At 38.8% G+C, this 18,281-nt stretch overlaps 1 protein-coding gene across 2 annotated transcripts in view; it reads right to left on the bottom strand.

The window, feature by feature from the left end:
* The window catches only part of NR1H4 (nuclear receptor subfamily 1 group H member 4), a 70,483-nt gene that overhangs the window by 15,433 nt on the left and 36,769 nt on the right, over positions 1 to 18,281 (bottom strand). The window contains exons 3-7 of one of the 2 annotated variants that reach the window (XM_004602762.2): positions 17,331 to 17,483; positions 14,619 to 14,752; positions 13,746 to 13,844; positions 13,312 to 13,411; positions 9,158 to 9,304 (exon numbers count right to left, since the gene is read on the bottom strand). In XM_004602762.2, coding sequence (XP_004602819.2) covers positions 9,158 to 9,304; positions 13,312 to 13,411; positions 13,746 to 13,844; positions 14,619 to 14,752; positions 17,331 to 17,483 — 633 coding nt within the window. The remainder of the gene's footprint in view (positions 1 to 9,157; positions 9,305 to 13,311; positions 13,412 to 13,745; positions 13,845 to 14,618; positions 14,753 to 17,330; positions 17,484 to 18,281) is intronic. The other variant, XM_004602763.2, reaches the window with a different exon arrangement.

The following is an 18,281-nucleotide window of genomic DNA, read 5'->3' as shown; positions in this document are numbered from 1 at the left end:
AGATTTATACTATTTTTTGCCATTGTTAACACATTTTTATTTATTTATTTTTAAAATTTTTATTAGTGAATCACTGTGAGGTATAGTTACAAACTTATGAACTTTCATGTTTGCATTTCGTTCACATCCCTCCACCAGTGCCCATTCTCCTCCACCAATGTTCTCTGTATCCCTCCCACCACCCCCACCCCAACCTCCACCATCCCACCCTGCCTCTGCAGCAGGGCATTCCCTTTTATTCCCTCTCCTCTTGGATGTTGTAGTTTGCAATAGAGGTATTGAGTGGCCATCATGTTCAGTCTATAGTCAACTTTCAGCACGCAGCTTTCAACCCGAGTGGGTCCTCCCAACATTCTCTACTAGGTGTTCCCTTCTTTGTGAGACTTATAATACTATTAATGGTGATTTCCTATGCTTAATTCCAACACTACACCCATCACCAGTGTACCTCCTTCCCTCCCTATAAGGATTCCAAGCCCTCCCTTTCAACTCTCTTCACCGACTTTGTTGTGCTAATCAGTTCTGTTGTGTTGCCTTTGGTCCTTTGTTACTACCATGTTATACATCCTTAAGTCCCATGTATGAAAGAGCTCCCCTATACCCTATACCATCCCTTCCCACATAGGAAAAATTTTTAATGATGCACTAGGTTATGTAGAAACAACTCCACCATAGGTTAAATATGATATATGTTCTCAAGCCTTGATTAACATAAACAAACACAGCAACCCCAGTAAGTAAATGTATCTCAGGAGAAAGTATCTTTGTGCATGTAACTGGGATTTAATAGCAAACAAAAAAATCAGGAAAATAAATTTTATATCATATTCTTCAAAAAGTTCTGTAGGTATAAATAGGGTATCTTGAGACATTGTGTTACTCTGGAATTAAATGTGCCACTGAAATAAGAATGTGTTATATTTGCATAAGAATGAAAAGTTAATCTGAAAGGTCAGCTTGTAAGATCAGGTTTTTATGTGGTATACGGAAGAGGTAATGTTCTGAAAATTCACTGGGAGAGGCAAATTCATAAATATTAATAAATGGAAGCATTATTATAGAAATAAAATACTCAGCAGCATGTGAGTTAGGTAACTTTTTTATTGTCACAATATGTGGCTGATGTTTGGGTAAGTATCTTATTATGCATTGGAGGTATGCATATTTATTTATACGAACCACATTTTGGAAAATGTCTTGAACTTTCATGACACAGAATCAAAAACTCTAAAGTATCTTATGAAGCAAAATTTTTTCTTTTGATGACATACATTTAATCTACAAAACACCCTGTCTCATTGCAATAATCTATTGCATAATAAACTATTATGCAATAATTATTATGCAATAATAATCTATTTGCAGATTTTCCTGCTTCTTGTCTCAATCACTCCAAATCTTTTGTTCTATTACTGTTTGATCTTTCTTCAGTACCTCTATGATCCTAAGCCATCTGCTCAGAATATTTCAAAGGCTCTCCTGTTATTCAAGAACTATATTAAACCAATTTGGTAGCAATGTTCTTAATAATGTAACACTTACTTCACTGTCAGTTTCATAAATATTTTCCAACAATATCAAGGGACTTGTGAATATGACATTATCCCTCTGCGTCTTTCCATTTGCTATTTCTGTGTATTATTATGTTGTGTTATATTATATCTATATTAAAAATCTTGAAATGTCTTTCTTAGGTTTTGGTTTGACAAGTTTCTAGTCATCCTCCATGACTCAACTGTTGACTTTTCAAGCCTTTTTATTCTCCATGTAGTCTCACACAAAGTATAGACTCTCCTTTGTGGTCCAATTTCATTTCACCCACATCTGCCTCATAGTCCTTATTCCGAACTACTGATTTGGAATCATTTCCTTCCTTTATTTGATCCACTACATTGTGAATTCTTGGAGTATAAAAATCACAATATATGCTCCTCTTCATAACCTCGATAAGTATATAGTGCCTATCATGAAATATATATTTAGCATATAGTTCTTGGAAAAAATATTTTGTGAAGTCTGCTTTTCTATACATATTCACATCTACAGTAGGATCTATTCCATATGGGACACTTTTTTTAAAAATTAAGTTTCTTTATCCTCCAACCCCCTTTCTCCTTAGGTAACTCTGGTTCTGGTATCAATGACTATTAGTTTGTCTTTCGATTTTGTTTCATCATCAACTTCATATCTTTATGTTGCACTCATGGGTGATATCATTTAATGCCTATCCTTTTCCTTCTAATATTTCACTTTGCATAATTCCCTTGAGATCCCTCCATTTTGTTACAAAACACAAAATTTCATCTTTTTTGGTTGAATACTAAGTACTCTATTAATACACATACCACACCTTCTTTATCCAATCATCTATTAGTGGACAGTATGGTTGTTTCCATATCTTGGCTATTGTGAATCCTGCATCAGTAAACATCTTGGTGGATTTAAGTTTTTACCATGATGTTTTCATAGTCTCCTAATAGAGACCCAGAAGTGGAATTTCTGGGTCATATAGAGTAGTTCCACTTTTAGCAGCTTCTTGAAGTTCCACAATGTTTTCCAGAATGGTTGCATCAATTTACATTCCCATCTATAGAACCTGGGAGTTTCTTTTTCTTTACATCCTCTCCAACATTTACTATTGCTGTCTTTGATGTAGTTAATTGTCATAAATGTGTTGCTTTAATTTGTATTTCCCTGGTGATAAGTAATGAGCATTTTTTTCTTATGCCCTACTGGCCATCTGCATGTCCTCTTTGGAGTACATATTAAATCCTTCCCATTTTAAAATTAGGTTAACTTTTTTGTTGTTTAACTATATAAAATCTTGGATATTAATAATACCTTGGATGTTAGATGTGTGACATACAAATATATTTTCCCATTCAGTATGCTGACTTTTCTAGAACAGTTTTTATTATCCCCTAATATGTATTCTTTGGGCTGGAGCGATAGCACAGCAGTAGGGCATTTGCCTTTCACTCGGCTGACCCATGTTCGAATCCTCTGCCCCTCTCAGAGAGACCAGCAAGCTACCGAGAGTATTGAGCCCGCACGGCAGAGCCTGGCAAGCTACCTGTGGTGTAATTGGATATGCCAAAAACAGTAACAATAAGTCTCACAATGAGAGACGTTACTGGTGCCCACTCGAACAAATCGATGAGCAATGGGATGACAGTAACCGTGACAGTGATGTATTCTGCATTCTTTCCTTTCTTTAGACTAGGACTTCTAAACCACTGATTAACATTACTGACATTTTGGACCAGATACTTCTTTGTTGGGGAACAGAGATATGTTTATTGTAGGGTGGTTAGAAGCATCCCTGACCTCCAACCTCTACACACTTGATGACAGTAATGTCCCCTCTCTTAATTGTGTCTTTTAAAAATGTCCACAGAGAGTGACAAATCTCTGGGGGGAAATTTCCAAGTAGAGATAACCCTTTTGGACGATAGATATAGTATTTTTAGCCATGTGTGATGGGAAATTTAGGGTTAAGTTCTTGATGAGGGAATGTGAGTGAAGGTTGTGTAAACCACTGCTGAGTCATTCCCGTACAGGAAAAAAGTCTGCCATTCTTTATCTACCGGCAGGAATGTGAATAATATTGAGAACCATTTTAGATCAAAGTCAATATGCTGAATGATGAGAAAGAGAGAGAATAATGTCTTACATATCAGTATTACTTTCTTGGATGGGAAGGGGGTCTCCCAAGCAGTGCTGAGGAGGCCCAGTGCTGTGGGCCTCTGGGGAAGTATCTGGCAGTACTTGAGGGTCTCTAGACTGCACCTATAGCAATATTCCTGGATTTTTTGTGGAACTCACGATGGAACCAAAACTGGCTGCATGCATGGCTGCATTGCCTTACTCCTATATAATCTCTTGGGTTCTGCATCAATATATTTTTATGTTCAGAATTTGAAAACAGAAAACTCTTCTATCTTATTTAAACTCTTTTTAATTTTCACTGATGTTACCAGCAGTTAAACTTTTCATTTATACATGGTACCCTGTTAGCATTATTTATTTTCATATCTATTTCCCCTCGAAGATAAAATCCTTGAGGGTTGTTACCTGATCTTATTTATCTTTGCATCTCTAGTGAATCTTGTTCCTATCAATATTAAATATTTTTAATAATATGCGAACATATGAAAAACTAGAATTATGGAAATGATCTTTCATTGTTAGAGTACAGTTACTGTACAAGCAGAACCATATGGAAATAATAGTATTCTAGAAAGAATCATGCATATGAAGCAGAGGAGGATTTCTAGTTCATCTCATTAGAGCTATAAATCTTAGACATGTGGGGAAGGAAATTTTCTGAGATAATAACTGAGTTAAGAAGGATTTACGATTTACTACTCTTAGAGTCTAGTAAATGTCTACTACTAATAAGTAACATTTTACTACTAATATTAAATAATATTTACTACACAGCGGGTAGGGTGTTTGCCTTGCACATGGCCGACCTGGGTTTGATTCCTCCGCCCCTCTCAGAGAGCCCGGCAAGCTACCGAGAGTATCCTGCCTGCATGACAGAGCCTGGCAAGCTACCCGTAGCGTATTCGATATGCCAAACACAGTAACAACAAGTCTCACAATGGAGACATTACTGGTGCCCGCTCGAGCAAATCGATGAACAATGGGATGACAGTGCAACAGTGCTACTAATAATGATTTTTAGGCTATATATAAAATGTTAGATACATATGCCTAGCAAGCTTAATTTAATAAAAAGGAATACAGTATTTGATTTATTACCACTGGAGGTAATTAATATACTGCAGAGATGCTCCTGTAATATTGTGCAATTAAAACTCAAGAGAGTGTAAGTACCTGCTTAACTGTTGTCCTTGCAGCCATTGAGCCTTAGTCCCAACTCAGAAACCTCAAGGGAGCAGTTTATTGTCTCTAATTTCAGGAACTTGGCTCTAGCTTTGTTTCTTGTGATACCGCTTTCATAAAATATTGCTTAAACTTAGCTTATCTCTCTTGTCTACGCTGGACCAACAGTTCTCAAAGGAGCGGCACCATTTCTCAAAGGAATGAAGCAGTTTAGGCAGGCAGACAAAACAAAAGCTGAGCATGAGGGAGAAAGGAGAGAGACTGCCCAATCCTGGCTCAATTTCTGACACCACATGGTCCCCAGAGTATTACTGGTTATAACCACTGCTGGGCTGGCCTGGGTGGTCCCTAGTACTGCAGCTTCTGAGCACATGCTTGGGTTCTAGCACTGAATTAGTGTCCTGGTTGGCTGAAAATCATCTAGTGTAGCCCAGAACATACACCTTGAGTTATGCTTGGGAGGCCTCCCACCCCTTTGCAAAGTTATTACTTTTTTTTTCTTTCCAAAATGGGTTGCATAGTTAATAAATAGTGGAGACTATGTTCGAACCAATTTGTGTGTGTGTGTGTGTGTGTGTGTGTGTGTGATCACACCCAGAGCCTCACATGTTCAACGTCAGTGTTCTACCACTGAGATACACCCCTAGGTGTATAAACCAAGCTCACACAAACTACAGAGTAGTGCTTTGCGAGTTAAAGAGAGCTAACTATAAATTAAAAATATTTTGTCCAGGCCAGAGTGATAGTAGAATGGGTAGGGCATGTGTCTGACATGGGTTTAATCCCCGGCATTCCTTATGTGATGCCTTGATGTGATCCCTGAGCACATCAAGAGTGATTCCTGAGCATACATCCAGGTGTAAGCCTTGAGCACCATAGGGTGTGGCCCAACACCTCAGTCCCCAAATTTTGTCATGTGAGTCTTCACTCTTACCGCCCCTGTCTATTTAGTTAAAGAAATTAGATTTGACTGATGCTTTTTCTTAAAAAGAACATTGCCACAGTTCTTGGAAAACAGAACCAGTCAAGTGAGGGCAGAAGGGCTGTGCAGTTTCTTCCAGGATGTTTGAATACCAGTGATCTGTCATCTGCATAGAGAACTGGCCTCCTGACCAACAGGGATAAAATTCCATGTAAAGCACATAAGCTCCCGAGATGTGTGGTTCAACATTATTCCAGTATCCCACAATACTGTATTGTATACTTAAAACTCCTGTTAATTGGTTAGATCTCATCTCACTGACTGTGGCCCGGGAACTCACACATAGAACACTCGAAGGCCCAGAACATGTCAGCAATACCATTCGTTCAGGATCGGACATCACATTTCTTGACAACATAGTCTTGGAAGGGCAAAGAGCCGCAGCACTGTTTTTCTCGGTCTTTCCCTTCTTTCATTTCCCTGGCAGCGCATCCTTGGAAACCTCTTGCTTCCCACCCCGCTTATCTGGAAGATTGGGAAAGCGTATTTTTGACATCTTCCCTGACCTGCTAAAAAATCTCTAATGTCTCCCATCAGGAATTAAAGAATAAGTAAATCCTCAGTCTTGTGACTGTGACCGTAAACATAATTCCCCACACCCTATTTTGTAACTTTTTCTGATCAAAACCAACTATTCATTTTTCTTTGTGCACATAATTTGGGCTTTCTTGCCTCATGCTCCTGCTGGTTTTTCTCTCACTTCTCCATTCTATGTATCCACAGCAAATACCATTCTAGGCCTGGCTCAACTGCCAATGAAACCTTTCTAGAACCTTCCCAACTTGAAAGACCCCTGCCCCACTCCGTCCCCTTAGATCTTCTCTGGCATACTTTGCTGGCACTTCCTCTGTGCAGTTCTTCTCTCCCTCTGGACTGTAAATTTCATGGGAAAGGGCGCATGTCTGGTTCCTCTTGACGCTCCCACCATGATACTTGCCATTAAATATTGGTTAAATGAGCAAATCATTGTCTACTTAAGAACAACACTTTGGAATACTATATGACTGAAATCTAATCACAAACAGTTTTGTATGGGTCTATCTCACAGTGATTCAATAAAAAAAAGTAAAATTTAAACAAAACAACATTTTTGTTTGTATTTTTATTTGGGGCTCATACTTGGTGGTACTCAGGGGTAACCTCTTGCTCTGCTCTCAGAGTTCACTCTAGCGGAGCTTAGGGGACCATATAAAATGCTGGGACTGAACCTGGGTTGGCTGCATGCAAGAAATGTGTGTTTTAAAAAAATTTACTGTAGTACTGTAGCACTGTCATCCTGTTCATCGATTTGCTCGAGCGGGCACCAAAAATTTACTAGTAGTACAAATTATGTTTTTGCCTTTTTAACTAAAGGGGAAAATGTGAATATGAAAAAGGATTTTTTTTTTTAATGGAAGAGTAGCATAATGACAGGGGTGGAATATATCAGATACTTCAGTGGTACAGGGGTACAGTAACTATGCACACAAATACCATAAACACTACACTGTTTTGTTATGAATAACTGAAAACAATATTTTAAAAGCAAAACAGCAAAAATATATCCTTCCAAATAGAATAATGTTGAATTATTATATCATAGATGCAAGACTATCAGAAAACTTTGCTTCCAAACTTCACTTAAAAGTACTGATATTTATTTATTTGTTTGTTTGTTTGTTTATTTTTGGGTCACACCCGGAGATACTCAGGGGTTACTCCTGACTCTGCACTCAGGAATTACTCCTGGCGGTTCTCGGAGGGACCATATGGGATGCTGGGAATTGAACCTGGGTCGGCCATGTGCAAGGCAAACGCCCTACCTGCTGTACTATCGCTCCAGCCCCCCAAAGTACTGAGTTTTAAAGTATTTAACTTTGTTCTTACTAATCATAGAATGATAACTGTTTAGGAAGAAAAGATTTTGTGAAGTAATCTTTTTTTTTTTTTTTTTTTTGCTTTTTGGGTCACACCCAGCGATGCTCAGGGGTTACTCCTGGCTTTTGCACTCAGGAATTACTCCTGGCGGTGCTTGGGGGACCATATAGGATGCCGGGGATCGAACCCGGGTCGGCCGAGTGCAAGGCAAACGCCCTACCCGCTGTGCTATCGCTCCGGCCCCTTGTGAAGTAATCTTAACTGATTCATCCCTGCCCTCCTATAAAACATCTCAGGAAAATAAAAGATTTCTTTCAAGAACCTCCTAAGAGAAACTGCTCAGAATTCTTGATAATTTATTCTGATGTCTCTTGGCCTTTCCTGTCACAATATTATTGCATTAATAAGTTAAATTGAGCTACTTCTGCTGTCATTGTTGAGTCTCTGTAGAGGTAATATTTACTGGGGAGCCCACCTAGTAGTGCTCAGGGGTCTGCAGTGTTGAGGGGCAAGCCTACAGCCCCACACGCCAAGCATGTACACTGGCTTTGTGCTGTCTGGCTCTTGATACGGGGCTTTTGAAGTGGCACTTCCTGTCACTTTAGTCATTGGGCCCCTTTCTCAATTTATTCACCTATAAAACTGAAACAAAAGTGGTACCTCATAGGAATTTCTCAAGGATTATGATAGCATTTTATACATATATATGAATATATATGTATATATACATACACATGTATGTATGTATATAGTAGTAAGAGCAGTATCTGAATCCAGGAATATCATGTATGGATATTGCTATTATTATTTTGCTTTGAAGAAGTATGAACAATAGTTTGATGCATGGTTATTCATCTTGAGGGTTTGGAATAAATTAATTTTATGGACTGAATAATCCCACCCCTTTAAACAATTCATTTTTGGGTCACATCCTGCAGTGCCCAAAGATTACTCTTGACTCTCTGCTCAGGAATCACTCCTGGCAGGCTTGGGGGGGCACATAGGGGGTACCGGGGATTAAACTATAGTGTATGCAAGGCAAGTGCCCTACCTGCTATACTATCTCCCTAGCTCAAAATGATTTGTTTTTGAAATCACTAATTCTCCGATTAAGAAAACATTTGTTTTTAATTCTTCATCACAGTGAATTGAAAAGTTGGGTATTTTACTATCATAATATGGGTTTTTGAATTAAATCTTTAAAAATATCCCTTCTTATGGGTGTGAGCATTGTATAACTGGGACTTAAACCTGAAAGAAAGCTTTGTAACTTTCCACATGGTGATTCAAGAAAAGAATAAATTTTTAAAAAATCTCTTCTTTTAAACACATCTTTTTATAGTTATTCTCCTTATTAATCACAGTGGCATGACTTACGTTATAAGCTAGGTAAAATACTTACATGCATGGGATGTAAACAGTCTTACTTGCAGAAGCGTATGTTTTTAAAAATATGAAACAACTTACCACTCTTTCGGATTCTTTCTTCCAACAGATCGGCGTGTCCGGCTGGAAGTTTCTTATTGAAAATCTCAGCTGAACGGAGAAACATAGCTTCAACTGCTGACCCCTTCAACAAAGCGATCTGATCTTCATGATCCAAAGTCTGAAAGCCTAGGTGCGGGTGATAATTAAGTTAGTATCCAGGAGTTGTGAATGCCTCATACTAATGTTTCTTCCTCACCAGCCTCCGCTTGATGAAACATTTCTGAAAAGTGATGCTCTTACTGTTTTAGGACTGAATAGTCCAGTTGGGTCAATAAGTATCTTTTGAGCTGCCCCCAATAGAAGACAGCTTTTATCCACATTGAGTAGGAGTCGTTGAACAAGTTGGGGAAACAAAAGATTTCAAATCCACCCCATGTATATATAATTCATGGCCAAGACAGGGTGCTTCAGATGAAACCACCCTCAAAAATAAAAAACCAGGGCAAACTGATGGTGCTGATACCCTAGGGTCAACTCTGCAGAATGGAAGCACCCTTTAAAAAACAGAAACAGTCTTTGCCTGTATCTAGGGGTTTCCAGGAATATTGGCAGATACATGAGTACTTAGCCAATCAACAGAATGGGTAGCATTTCTAAAAAACATAAAAAACCATCAAAGTTTTGTTGCAGTAGTTTCTCTGAGATCAGCACTATACCATGCTGTGAAGGGAAAATTAGATAAATATGGGGAAATATTGATGACACCAAGTCATGTGTGGTACTGCCTGGAAAATTGAGGTTTGTGTGCTTCCATATGTGACAGCTTCTCGGAACTCATTTCTTCCTCGCCTCTTCCCTTTTGTGCTCTACCACACTAACTCCCAGTTCTCTGAGAACACACAAAGTTCCTTTCGCCTCAATGGTTAATACTCTTTCCCAACACTCTTCCTATCACATTCACCTTATTGTTGTTCGCAGATTTTCACTTCAAGTACTTATCACTCAGTACTCTTAGTACTCTCCAGTATTTATTAGTCTAAAGAGGATTTATTTTATTTAGACTGTAAGCTTTGGAGAGCAGGAGAGAGCCTGTTGTGTTCCCCATTGTACACCAAGGGTCCTGGCACATCACTGGTATCCAAGAAATATTTGTTGATTAATTACCTGACAATGAATAGGAAGCACACACAATCTCAAAGCACATGTGCAGACACACATAGTACAAAAAGAGGCTAATTGATGCATTAGTTAAGACAGAGTAAAGTAGAGGAGAAAGTCATGCTAGGATCACACACCACTATTTCAGGAACTCCAAAAGCTCTTTGGGAAGCAAAGCAAGAGCCACACCACGTCTCCAGAACCAGCAGTACTGGTTTGGTCCCATGAACCGCATGATGGAATGACTCCACTTGGTCTCACAAAACACCCTTTCACTATTGATATAACATTCTTATCACTATTTGTAATAATGTGATTTTTGTAATTATTTTTTAAAATCTATGTTCTTTCTCAAGAGTTTTGTCTTTTATTTCCTGTTGTGTTTTTCATTATTCCCTTTTGACAAACTCATTGACAGTACTCTTTCTGTCTCTAGTCACACAGGGAGTAAAGAGGTATATAATATAGTGCCATTAGGGTCAGAGAGATGGTATCGCTGGCAGGGTGCTTGCCTTGCATGTGACTGATCTGGGTTTGATCCCTGGCACCACATATGGTCCCCTGAGCCCCACCAGGAGTGACCCTGAGCATAGAGCCAGAAGTAAGCCCTGAGGACTGCTGTATTTGGCCCCAAACAATAATGAACCAAAATTTTACCATCACTTTTAGATAAGCTGCATTCTTAAGAATAAAAAGATATTTCTGACTTTAGTTATTTCTTGGTTCAAGACCAAATGACCATTTGAACTAAAAAATTTTCCCATAATTCACATGAGGCTGACACCCAAGGACAGTAGATATAAGAGCCAGGAGATTGCCCCATAACTGGAAGACTGCTTTATCAGTGGAGGAGAAAAGGCAGATGGAATAGAGAAGGGATCACTAAGAAAATGATAGCTGGAGGAATCAGTCGAGATGGGAGATGTGTGCCAAAAGTACATAGTGGACCAAACGTGATGACCTCTCAGTGTCTGTGTTCCAAGCCATAATGCCCCAAAGTAGAGAGAGAGTATGGGGAATATTGTCTGCCATGGAGGCAGGGGTGAGTGGGAAAGGGGGAATATACAGGGGATATTGGTGGTGGGGAATATGTACTGGTGGAGGGATGGGTGTTTGATCATAGTGTGATTGTAACCTAAACATGAAAGCTTCTAACTATCTCATGGTGATTCAATAAAATTAAAAAATAATAATAATTAAAAAAAATTTTCCCATAAACAACCAAAACCATATTTCCCCCTTTCCCTATTTCTCCTCTGTTCAGTTTTTTATTCCCCTATAATCTTGTTTTTGATCAAAGTTGTCCTAAACTTAATTAGCATATACCAAATTAAGTTTCTTCTTCATTGTTAATAAAGGAATGGGAGAATATTAATATTCAGAGATAACAAGAACCTCCTTCCTACATTTTATGAGTTTTCTGTAGACTTACGTCTATCCATGACACTTCAACAAAATAAGAGTATAACAGTGGTGGAAAAGGGGGAAAATTAGCATCTAATTAAAATTCCATGTCAGAAGTTATCTTCTGTAATTTCCTATTATAATGTCATACTGCTGTAAAGGTACTTATTAAACTTTTCCACACTGTGGGATTCTAATGTACACACACCCGTGCACACCCTCACCCCATATATATTTTACATATGAATATTTAGACAATGTAAATATAGTATTGCATAAGATGTAACATAAATGTTAAAGTATATTTTTCCTCCCCAGTAACTAGGGGTATAGGGGAGGAAAGAGGAAGTAGTTTATGTTTCTTGTTTTGTGGTGCCAAGTTTCTAACCCAGGACCTCATGAATGTAAGGTACATAGCCTACCACTTAATTACATCTCTGATTGTACTAATTTGAAAACACTGGAACAACTCAAGCCTGGTTGGCTAAGAAAGCATGGTAACAAGGATTGATTGAGAGAACTGGGAGCTGGGGGAGTTTTGCCTTGATTTCTCCCCTGGCACTGTGATTTGTTGCTTATTTCATACATACTTTGCATCAAGCCCAATCAATTCTTGAATCTCTATTTGGTTTCCACCTTTTTTTCTCCCACCACTATAGCTCAATTTCCAGCCCACTGGTACTGGTGCAGTAGCACACTAACCAGTTCTCCTGCCTCTAGTTCCTCCCTATAAAAATTCACCTCATGGACTGACAAAATCATACCCCTCTAGTATAAATCTTATCACTTCACTATAAACGTCACCCCGAATTTCTTACCATACAGCTAACCAAAATTAAATTCCTTTGTTAAGTCCTTACCATTTGGTACCAACTTTACCTTATTTCTACCAGGAACCTATGCTATAGCCATAATGAATTACTTTTCTCTCATCTCAAAGAATTCTGTTCTTTTTGTTTGGTTTTGGGACACCTGTCCCAGTTCTGGGAGTTCTCTGGCACTACTAAGGGTAACTTGCAGTACTTACTGAGGGGGGGTTGGGGGGCACGCAATGCTGAGGATCAAACCCAGGACTCTCCCCATGCACAGCTTGTGCTCCAGCCCTTAGAGTCCTCCTCCTGGCCCTTATTCTTCTCTGTGCCCTGTTACATGTTCACAAGTTGATCTCTCATTTGAAATACCCCTTCTCTTCCACACCGCCTGGAAAGCTTTTGCACTCCTTCCAGACCTACCTTTAATATAATTCTCTCTGAAATATGCCTATATCGGGTACATTAGTAACTACTTCCTTGCATATGTATCTTTTAAAAAATTATATAGTCTTTAATAACCTACTTTGAAGATGATTAAAGACTAGATAATTGTTGTAGCTAGGTATTAAGAGTGAGTATTAGACATGAGTACAGAGATGAATGTCAACTTTGAAAAGTTTCCATTTATTACTCTATCAATTTGAAGAATGAGAAGAAATAATTTTAGATATCCTCTGTGATCCTAGTATTTCTTGGTCATAGTAAAGACATTCATTTAAATTGGAAATGAGATGATTTCCATTTTACAATGGGCAATCTCCTTCAATGTCACATGGATAATGAAGAGTGTAGCTGAGAAACAACTATATTTTAAAATACCTGGCAATTTTTTTGTGAATTCTACAAGAATCTGGACATGACTGGTAGCCATTTCTGTCAAAATGAGAAAATTTTCTTCTGCACTGAATTCTTCTTTTAACTAGAATTTAAGAACAAAACAACTGATTAGTAAGCAGATAAGAGGAGAAATTAACATAAAATCATTAGACTTAAGATATAGATTTGATAATAAAAACTTGAGATCCACTTAGCAGATGTCTTTTTCAGATCCTTGGAGAGAAGTTACTATTACCAAGATAGATGTCTCATTCATACCTTAATGGTTTAATGTTGCTGAAAGTTGACAGATATAACTTAATGTTTTAGCTCTAATAATTTCAAAGTATCATCCATATAAAAATTCCACCCCAAGGGAACAAAAGCTCCAGAAAATATTAACTTTAGTATTGTGCACTTTTGGATATTATACATACAATTTTATTAGTGATTTCCTGAGGCATCCTCTGTTTGCTATATGAATCCATAATATAATGTAAAAGGTTCTGTTGATCTGGGGTGAGTTCAGTTTTCTCCTACACTGGCAAAAAAATAAAAGGTATTAGGGAAGGTGGTTATAAGAAAATGATCCACTGTGCAAAATCTGGAATAAATCACTAGCAGGGAAGTTATTTTTACAAGCCCCAAATATTGGGGCCAGAGAAATAGTACAATGGTTAGGGCACTTGCCTTGAACATGGCCAATCTGGGTTGGATCCCCAGCACCCCATAAGATCCCCCAAGCCCACCAAGAGTAATTTCTAAGTCCAGAACCAGGAGTAAGCCCAGAGCATGTGTGGCCCCCGAGCCAATAAATAAATCAATAAAATAAAAAATAAAAGTCCCAAATATGTCAAAACTCCTTTTCACTGATCCAGTGGCGGGCCACCTGTCTTATCCATTGTCAAGGACAAATTTACAAACCTCTATTGAGTCCACATTTCTCCCAGCTTGAGTCTCCCTTCTCAATGACAGGAAAAAAGAGGCCATCAAAACTCAGTTTGGGAAATCCATTTTAGACACCAAACCATTCTCACTGGTCCACTGGATAGCAGGAGTGGAGTGGAGCCAGGGAGTCACTTTTTAACTTGACACATTACCGTTATTTGACTCATAACACCAAAATCATGTATTCCATTCTTGGTTGACAAAAGCAGCCGCTCATTTCCAGTGAGTCTGACCGAGTGGAAATGCTGTTTGGCTCCTGACTCTGGCTCTAAGCTGCAAACCTCCCATCCAGATCACTGCAGATCACTGCATGTGTACAAGTCAGCTCTGCGGCTCTCACGGGCACCTTTGCACGTTATTACCCTGCACGACTTAGTCGTCGAGGTCACTTGCCGCAAGTCACGTCCTTCACTGTCTTCATTAAGGCTCTGATCTGAGTGCTGCTTGACATTTTTTCTCAATCGCTTAGATTTACACTGAATTTCAGTTAGCAAGCCTGAAAAAACAAACACAGCGACTTCACCAATCACAGAAAGTCCCTTGAGGCATGTGGGAACAAGAGAGATTGGGTTGTGGCTCGGATCAAATGCAATCAGCAGAGCCAACTTAGTTGTTCTGTGCTTTTTTTTGGTGGGGTAGGATGGGAGTTTTGGCTTCTCAAGCAGTGTTCAGGTCCCTGTGTGTGGGGGGTGGGGGTGGGGGTGTCATCATCTCAACTATACTCAGCCAACTATTCCAGGTGATACTGCTTGGGTCCACACCCAGTGGATCTGGGGGCAGGGGGGTGTGGTACTGGGGATGGAGATCAGGTCTTCATGCACGTAAGGTATGACTGTTTGAAGCCGAACTATCCCCTTGGCCTGCTTCTTACTTTTTCAGATTCGACTTTGAACAAGAAATTGATCTCCTGACTATAGAGTGTGAGGGTTCGAAAGCATGTCTTGCATATGGCCCGTCATGGTTGTCTCCCTGACACCTCATCGTCCCTTAAGCACCACTGGGAGCAGCGCTGGAGGCTCCAAGCACCAGCAGGGGGATCAGGATAACCCCCAACCCTGCAGGACCCAAGAGTGGTGGGTCCAACTTGGCACCAACCTGCTGCCCAGTTGACTGAGAATTGGCAGAAGGGACCCCAGGGTCTTCTGAGCACCACTTGAGAAACATCACCCCACCACAACTTTACCTCCACAAGCTTGTTTCTTCATCTGCAAAATAGCGAAATAGCTGCCCTACAATGCTTTGCATAGATTAAATGCAACCAGATCACCTTTTAAAATGAGCTATAGGAGCCAGAGAGATCATATGGGTTTGCTCACGGCAAACCCAGATTTAATCCTTGGCACCTCATATGGCCCCCTTAGTACCAGCAGAAGTGATCCCTGAGCACAGAGCCAGGAGTAAGCCCTGAGCATGGCAGGGGGTAGTCAAAAAATTGAGCTTTACAAGAATTAATATTAAAATATTATACAAATTCAAGATATTCAGTAAATAAAAAGATGAATGGGATTCTTCCAATTCCTACTTTAGGGAGCCTTGAAAACAAGTATTGTGAAAACAATATTGATATTACTTTTTTAACCCATATTTATGTAACTATTCTAAGACATATTTCATTTAATATAAACAAAAATAAACGTTCTGAGTGAGGCGCATGTCAACAACATTTTTGGGAAAAAAATGAACTCTTGTTAATTTTCAGGACCATTAATCTGATTAATAATTCAGAAATTATTGTGAACATAGTTAAAGAAAAAACTCAAGAAGACTTGAACATTTTCTTTTGAATAATTATATAAAATAACCATCAATTCTATATTTAGACAGAACTACGAAAAATAACACATAACCACCATTTGTATTCTTATTTAACTTCTTCTTTCTCATATGGCTAGTAAAATGAAGTTCCAGGGATTTCTTTTTATAGGAAATCTATTTTATAGCTTATGGAAGCATGTGTTATTGGGTCAGTTCGTGTTCCTAATAATAATAGACTCCTAGGTGGAGTCATACGAAATGTCCCCAGTACTTCTGCTGGAACAAGTTCATATTTAAGTAATGAGCAATGTGAACCGCCTGGTATCAAAGCATTTCCATTGCAAGATTCAGTTTCAGCAGTAAAACCCTTACTGCTGTCTCTGGCTGGCTCTGGTTTCATATATGCTAGGACGAGATTCTGATCGGACACTATAAAACTTTTATCCACCGGTCTGGATTATTTACACTGGCCTATTTTTCCCCCTCCTGCACACATTATATTGCTGTCCATCCCAGGTCCCTGTCCAGTCTGGAACAATACAAATGGAGTCACTTTCCAAGGCTTTTATTTCATGAGGCATTCCCTTCCTGGCGGTTCCCATCGCCTTGGAGACATTATTTGTCGATGTGTGTTTTGCAGAGAAACAGGACATATCTTATAATCTGAGGAGAATTTGCAGGATGAAAAATGAATATGTTATAGGCTAGCATGCATTCTAAAATGTTATGAAGATTATTATTTCTCACCATGCCAGCAGTTAATACAGTCTCTTTATCAGATGAAAGGGGCAAATTATATTAAAACTCAGAGTAGTTAATTTCCTGTAGAAACCTATACAAATTGGTTCAAAGCAACACTATGAGAAGAATAGATTCTTAATAAAATGACTTGGTTTAAAACTCTATTTAGACAATTCAGAGGCATTTATGCCTTACAAAGCACTTTTAACTTTTCCCCACAATTGGAAAATCTTATTCTAATCAAACAAGTAAGAAGGGTATTAATGAAAGTAGGAGAAAACAGGTTGTCTATTTTTTATAGCTTCTTAAAACATTATTATTTTTACTCTAGGGTGATGTCATATCACATATAATTCATTGTAACCACAAAGAATAAAACAGGCATTTCTTTTAAGTGAAGAAAATGCTCTTGAGCTGAGAATTTGGACAATTTCAGTGGTCTGTTACCCTTTTCGAGTACAGAGGTGGTTTAGCAAATCCTTTCCTGGAGATGTGAAGTACCATTCTAACCAGAGAGTTACCTGACATCTGCCTCCTTAAGAGATTTTTGGTGGAATTTAACTGCTAGATGCGAATACCTGTACACATACATTCAGCCAACATTCCCATCTCTTTGCATTTCCTTAGTCGACACTCTTGGCATTTTCTTCGCATATACATGTCCATCACACAGTTTCCCCCGTTTTTGCACTTGTACACAGCGTTTTTGGTGATGCTTCGCCTGAAGAAACCTGTGGACAAGACATAGTGAAGGAGTCACAAGGAGGGTCTTAACATTTCCTCAGAAAGACACATCAGGATGGGGAGATGTCAGAGCATTTTCCCATGAATCCACAGAGCTCACCAGGCCATCTTTTTTTTTTTTTTTTTTAAAGCCACCATGAGATGCACAGTCATATAATGTTACAACACCCATCCCTAAATAGGTGTACATTTCCCACTGCCAATCCTATGTACCCAGTTTCCTTCCTTTCCCTTTCCACCCCCGAGTCTGCCTTTAAGACAAGGTCTCTTTCTTTCTCTTTTTCTCTCCCTCTCTCCCTTCTTCCCTTTACCCCTCTCTCTCTCCTCCCTCCCCCCCTCCCTCCCCATCTCCCTCTCTCTCTCTCTCTCTCCCTCCCTTTGGGCCTTATAGTTTGCAATACAGATAATGGAAGGTTATCAGGTATATCCCTTTACCTGTACCCTTCACCCCCACACACTGTTGTGGCAAGCTTCCAACCATTGGCCTGTCCTCCTGGCCCCTGTTTACCCTCTCCTTGGATGGTAGTCTCATACTATATATATATATATATATATATATATATATACATGTATACATGTATATATATGTATTTTTTATATCCCACAAATGAATGTAGTCATTCATTTTTTTATAATTTAAATTTTATTAGCATAGCAAACTAATCGTGAGTAATGTTATAAGATGCAATTTTCTCCCAACTTTTGAAAAAATTTTATTTATTTTTTTAAATTTATTTTTTAATAAGTGAGTTACCATGAGGGTAAACTTACAAAATTACCCATCT

The sequence above is a fragment of the Sorex araneus genome, chromosome 10, assembly GCF_027595985.1.
Source record: "Sorex araneus isolate mSorAra2 chromosome 10, mSorAra2.pri, whole genome shotgun sequence".
Taxonomy (NCBI): Eukaryota; Metazoa; Chordata; class Mammalia; order Eulipotyphla; family Soricidae; genus Sorex; species Sorex araneus.
This window is presented reverse-complemented; position numbering and strand designations above follow the sequence as displayed.